This window comes from Orycteropus afer, unplaced genomic scaffold (genome assembly GCF_000298275.1).
Source record: "Orycteropus afer afer isolate SDZICR_OR568_19922 unplaced genomic scaffold, OryAfe1.0 scaffold00207, whole genome shotgun sequence".
Lineage (NCBI taxonomy): Eukaryota > Metazoa > Chordata > Mammalia > Tubulidentata > Orycteropodidae > Orycteropus > Orycteropus afer.
The window spans coordinates 805,816-812,607 of NW_006921794.1; the positions used below are offsets into that span (position 1 = coordinate 805,816).

Consider the following 6,792-nt stretch of genomic DNA (forward strand, 5'->3'; position numbering starts at 1 on the left):
CGCACATGGTCCCTAGAACTCACTCATTCTCTCCTACTCTTTCAACACTGAATACTCACTTCACTGTTACTGCTATGAAAATATCATATCCCTAAGGTGGCAGAGAAGATATGAGGTGGAGAACTATTGCATTTTCCTGCACTTTGCAGAATGCTGCCCTCTTTTCATTAAAAAAAAAAAAATTAAGAGTTGTTTGTTGCAGGCCCCTGAAAGACAGAACACTACAAAAGATCTTTATGTGCCTCTTCACTACCTGGTACCTTGCTATGCACATAGTAGGCATACAATGTATATTAAATAAAAGATTCTTAGTTCATATTCCATACATTTAATAGTGGCATGCATAATGGAGGCACTTGATACACAAGCATTAAATACAGAGAAATGAGGTCTGGTGGCACAACAGTTAAGCACTCAGGCTGTTAACCAAGAGGTTAGCAGCTCAAACTCACTCAGAACTTCCTCAGAGAGATACCTAGTGATCTACTTCCATAAAGATTCCAGTCAAGAAAATCCAATGGTGAAGTTCTACTCTATCGGATAGAGTAGCTATGAGTCGGAATTGACTCAACAGCGTCTAACAAAACAACAACAAAATTGTTGTTGTTGTTATGTGCCGTCGAGTCGGCCCCGACTCATAGCGACCCCTCCTTGGGTTTCCGAGGCAGTATCACTACGGAAGTAGGATTGCCCAACCTTCCTTCTGAGGAGTGGCTGGTGGGTTTGAACCACCAGCCGTCTGGTTAGCAGGCAAGTGTCTTAGCCACTATGCTACCAGAGCTCCTAACAACAAAATAGGGAGTTAAAAACAACACGATGGACAGGAAAATGAATAAACCACTCATTCTTGACTGCAACATACACCAATGAAGGGAAAATATTTCATCACTTTCACAGAGATTTGTAATCTATGTTGCAAGTAAAACCACTGAAAAGATGTCTTAGGGAAAAAAATCATATTTCCTCAACAGGTAAAGATTATTTATTATTAATATGCAAATATTGCTTTTCTGAAGTACTGCTCAAGCATTTCTACTTTTGTTTTTGTCAATAATCAAAACAGTTCTACAAAAAGTAAATTAGCAGATAATGAAAAGTTAACAAAAACCTTATGATTAAAAGCAATGGTGTTCAAAATACTAGCACACGCCAAAAACCTAGAAAACTCAAGCAATGCCACGTTTTCGTGCATCTAGTTTGGTTAAATAATAACCTTTGAGTCTGAAAGCAAATGAAGTCCAAACCCAACTCTCTTTTCCCATAAAAAAAAAAAAAAAATGCATAGTCAGCCCCCCACTTCCTCTGAGAAAGAGTTCACAGTACCAGACAAGAATATTTGAATGAATCCAACCAACTGCACTGCAATTTCCAAGAAAACACAAGGGCATAAACCACCAGAAAGCATAATATTACAAATTTACCCCTTCCTTTCTACTATCATGCTTTAGTTCTAAGCCTTCATGCAGGCCTGTCTCATCTTTTAAGAGGCTGGTTATTTGCTATATCGTAGCGAGGCTGTGCTAGGGGAGAAAACTTCACCACTACCCCCCCAAACACACCCACCATCACCACCACACACACCTGCCTCTTCCCTCCGCCCAACTCCTAGCCTCCAACTCTGCGGTGAGCTGAGCTCTACAGAAATGCGTAGCAGCAGCAACAGAGCCCCTTACCCTGAGACCCAGCTTCTCTGATCGCGCTGTGCCTTTTGGCCCCTCTGGCGACTTGGACTTAGCTTCCGCCGCCCCAGCCGCTGCAGGCACCTCCACCTTTCGCACTGCGCTTGCTGAAGCTGCCGCACCTCAAGCACTGTTGCCCAAAGAAGACCTCAAGAGCAGTTAACCGCAGAAACCGAAATCCCCTGCGTGGTGGGCGGGCAAGGAAAGGATTGAAGCTTACGCGAGGGGGCTTTTCTTTTTTCTAAGTAGAAGTTAAACCAAAACCAAAGCACATCAGTTGCCATTGAGCCAACTGTTACTCATGGAGTTGGTTCTTACCTCCAAGAGAGAAATAGAAGGACGGAAAAAAGTTTGCAAACGCTTCTAAAAGGAGGTGAGCGGCCAAGGCAGTCTCACGGGGGAAATTCAAACCAGCCAGGCCGGGCAGCCCAGGTTCTGCGCGCTGCGGTGCAGAGGTGCGTGCGCAAAGAGAGGCGAGAGCGCCTGGCTCTCCGAGCGCGCAGCACTGCGCAGCCCGACGTCCAACTCTTCCCAAGGGGTCTCTTCTTTCGTCAGAGTCACTTTTCTCTGCCTGTATACGGAGGGTCTGGGGAGCAGAGCTCGGCGGCCACACTCTGTTTCCCCTCAACTGAGGAAAGAATGAGGGCTGTAAGCCCCTAACGCGCTCCGGGACAGGGGAACACTCACCTGCGCTCTGAAGTAGAGGAACAAGGCGACGCTGCAGACTACCTGGCCCAATCCCAGCCCCAGGAGGGCGACGAACGTGGAGCGGGAGGCGGCGGGAGGCGGGTGCGGTGCCGGCGGCGGAGGGTGCAAGGGGCCCTCGTGCGCGGCGCCGGAGCCACCGCTGCCCATCTCCTCCGAGCCGCGCAGGTACTTGGTGTAGTCTCGGCTGGCGCGGCGCATAGCGCTCTGCCCGGCTTACTTGGCGATTTCCTCCCTCTCGCGCTCCCTTCCTTTCCCTCTCTGTGGGCGGCAAACTCAAAAGACCGCGGCGGAGCCCAAGTTGGGCTGAGTGGGGCCTCGAGTGCCGGGTGCCGATGTCTGCGGCGCGCGGGCGAGCAGGCAGCCCGCCTGGCTGCCCCAACTCTTATAAACCGCTTCGAGAGGGCTGGGTTCGGGAACCAATCAGCCCCGGGCCAGGCTGCGTCTTCCACTCCCACCTCTAGCTCCCCTTCCTTCCTTTCTTCCTCCCTCTCTTTCTCACTTTCTCACTGAAAGGCCTCCTCCCCACCCATCCGCTCAGAGGAGGAGGATGTGGGTTACTCCAGCTGTTCCATACTCCTCTGACCCATCCTCACAGACCTTCCAAAAGTCCAAGAGATGGGCTGGGGAAGAAGCAGCCCAGGATAAAACATAAGGGTCACATCATGGGGCATTTCTCTCAAGGCGGTTTGCAGCCCTGACTCCGTAAGATTTAAAAAGTTGTATCCCTAGCCTCTTCTTATCAGACCCGCTCGCCTACCCCCTCCCCGCAACCCACTGCCATCCAGACCATTAGGACTCATAGCGACCCCCACTGGGTTTCCTAGGCGCTAAATTTTCAAGGAAGTAGATTGCCCCATCTTCCATGGAGTGGCTGGGGGGTTTGAACCACCATCCTTCTGGTTAGTAGTCAAATGCCTTAGGCACTACACCACCAGAGCTCCTTAGTCACAGGTATACCAAATAAAAAACCAAACTCCCTGCCGTGAAGTTGGATTCCACACATAGCGACCCCTCCTTGGGTTTCCCAGGGGGTATCACTATCACTGGGAGCTCTGGTGGCCTAGTGCCTAAGGCATTTGACTACTAACCGGAAGCCTGAAGGTTCAAACCCACCAGTCACTCCTCTGAAGGAAGGTTGGACAATCTAATTCCGCAGTGATATTGCCTCAGAAACCCAAGGAGAGGTCACTGTGAGTCGGATTGAATCCACGATAGTGCATTTGGTTGTGTTTTGGTTATCACTATCACTACTGGAGTAGATTGCCCAACCTTCCTTCCCAGGAGTGGCTGGTAGGTTTGAACCAGCAGCCTTCTGGTTAGCAGTCAAGTGCCTTAGGCACTAGGCTTCCAGAGCTCCTACTATGCAGTAAGTACACAGTAAATATTTGTTCAATAAAAAATGACTGGAATCCGTGGAGCCTTTGCCCTTGTTTCCGTCTAAGCCACACTATTTTCACCAGAATTAACTCTGACATTCTCCTAACCACAACCTCCAGTCTTGCTCTCCTCTAAAAAGTTCATTACACACCTATCAGGTAGCTTTTTAAAGATAAATAGATGTACCATTCCCCTAGTTACAATCCTTTAATGACTTATAAGTATTATTAGGAGCTCTGGTGGCATAGTGCCTAAGGCATTTGACTGCTAACCAGAAGGCTGGCAGTTCAAACCCACCAGCCACTCCTTGCAAGGAAGTTTGGGCAATCTACTTCTATAGTGTTACTGCCCCAGAAATCCAAGGAGGGGTCACTCTGAGTTGGAAGTATTATTAGGATAACACCTAAACTCTTAAGATAAAAACTTCAAGTGGTTCTTTACAATTTGTCTCAAGACTCCTTTTCCCTATCAGCTCAGAACACTCCCACCTTTAACTGCTGTCCCTAGGTGCAGTGTACTTCCTACCTTCACCCTCACCTGGATAGCTCTCCTACTCATCTTTCTTCTCTCAGCTTAAATGTCACTTCTTTTTTGTGTGTGCTTAGGGTCCAAATTTACAAAGCAGATTAGTTCTGTATTCAACAGTTCATGCACATTTGATTTCACAGCCCGATTACCATCCCTAACTATAAATAACTCTCCCCCCCTCTCTTCCCTGTGACTACCCCTTCCCCATGCCCTCCTTATCTATGCATTCCTGTCTGTCTAGAAATCACATAGAGGAAAAATTGGTGTCTTGTGGCTGATTGATCTAAGGGGTGCATCTCCCTACAGCAGGTGGGTGCATTGCCCTGGGATAGGTGTTCTGCATGTAGTTCTTTCTACTGTTGGGCTGAGAGGCAATCCATGTAATTGAGTCCTTAAATGTCACGTCTCTGGAAGACCTCTGCTTTCCTAATGCAGTTGTCTTCCCATGGTACCTTTAGTTCTATAATAGCAGTTGCTCACTACCAGTAATTCTGCTTGATCAGCAATTTTCAAATTTATGTGTCTTAGGACCCCTTTGCACTCCTAAAAATAATTGAGGACCCCAAATAGCTTTTGTTTATGTGGATTATATTTATTAATATTTGCCATATTAGAATTCCAAACAGGAATTTTTTGCATATTAACATTTATTATAAAATTATATTATGCTAGCATAGGAGCTCTGGTGGCATGGTGTCTAAGGCACTTAACTGCTAACCAGAAGGCTGGAGTTTCAAACCCACCAGCCACTCCTCGGAAGGAAGATAGGGCAATCTACTTCCGTAGTGATACTGCCTCGGAAACCCAAGGAGGGGTCGCTATGAGTCGGGTCTGACTCAACGGCACATAACAGCAACAATATTTAAAAAAAAAAAAAAACTCACTGCCATCAAGTCAGATCCGACTCATAGCGACCCCTCCTTGTTTCCAAGGCAGTATCACTATGGAAGTAGATTGCCCAACTTGCCTTCTGAGGAGTGGCTGGTGGGTTCAAACCGCCAGCCTTCTGGTTAGCAGTCAGGTGCCTTAGGCACTATGCCACCAGAGCTCCTATGTTAGCATAATATAATTTTATAATAAATAAATAAAATTAAAAAAATTTTCAAAACCAAAATAAAGTAGTGAGAAGAGTAGCACTGATTTACTCTTTCTCAAATCTCTTTGTCTGGCTTAATTGGCTTAATGGATCCTTATATTCACTTCTGTATTTAATTGCTGCAATATTGTACATTAGGTAGCCTCTAGGAAACTCTACCGGACTCTACTATTGTGAGGAGGAGAGTGAAAAAGACAAATGTCTTAGTATTGCTATGAAATAGTTTTAACTTCATAGACCCCTTAAAAGATCTCAGAGATGCTTAGGGATTCTCAGACCACACTTTGAAGATGGACTACACTTTCTAGCTGTTATTCAATATTTGTTTAAGAAAGAAGACAGTGCCATTGTCATATTATCTTGGAAAATGTAGCGTTAATCATAATTAGTTTGCTTTTTTGAAGCAGATCTTATCAGTGGGTTTGCTGAAAGGGCAGAAGACTTGAAGCACTTACTAATGAAGATTAAAAACAGCATGGATAACACTTCAACATAAACATAAAGAAAACAAAAAATCTTCACAACTAGACCAACAAGTAACATCATGATAAACAGACAGAAGATTGAATTTTTCAAGGATTTCATTTTACTTGCATCCACAATCAACACCCATAGAAGCAGCAGTCAAGAAATCAAATGGCATGTAGCATTGGGCAAATCTTCTGCAAAAGACCTCTTTAAAGTGTTCGAATGCAAAGATACCATTTTGAGGATTAAGGTGTGCCTGATCCAAGCCACATTGGAGGAAGACTCATTAACAACCTGCGATACGCAGAGGAAACAACTTTGCTTGCTGAAAGTGAAGATGACTTGAAGCACTTGCTGATGAAGATTAAAGACTGAAGTCTGCAGTATGGATTACTCCTCAATATAAAGAAAACAAAAATCCTCCCAACTGGTCCAATAAACAGCTTTACGGTGGATGGATTTCTCTTGAAGTTGTCAAGGATTTCATATTACTTGGTTCTACAATCAACACCAATGGAAATAGCCATCAAGACATCAGATGATGTATTGCATTGGGCAAATCTGCTGCAAAGGACCTCTTTCAAGTGATGAGGAGCAAGGATGTCTCCTTGAAGACTAAGGTGCACCTGACCCAAGCCATGGTATTTTCAATTGCTTCTTATGCATGTGAGAGTTGGACAATGAATAAGGAAGACCAAAGAAGATTTGCTGCTTTTGAGTTGTGGTGTTGGAGAAGAATGCTAAGAGTACTATGGTCTGCTAAAAGGACTAACAGATCTGTCCTGGAGGAAGTGCAGCCAGAATGTTCCTTTGAAGCAAGAATGGCCAGATTTCATCTCACCTACTTTGGTCATGTTGTCAGAAGAAACCATTCCCTGTAGAAGAATATCATGCTTGGTAAAGTGGAAGGTCAATGAAGAAGGAGAAGGCCCTCAA

General features: G+C 45.4%; 1 protein-coding gene across 1 annotated transcript in view; it reads right to left on the reverse strand.

Moving 5' to 3' along the window:
* The window catches only part of TNFSF11 (TNF superfamily member 11), a 45,142-nt gene extending 42,557 nt beyond the window's left edge, over positions 1-2,585 (reverse strand). The window contains exon 1 of the mRNA XM_007948175.2: positions 2,367-2,585. Coding sequence (XP_007946366.1) covers positions 2,367-2,585 — 219 coding nt within the window. The remainder of the gene's footprint in view (positions 1-2,366) is intronic.
* Positions 2,586-6,792: the final 4,207 nt, after the last annotated feature.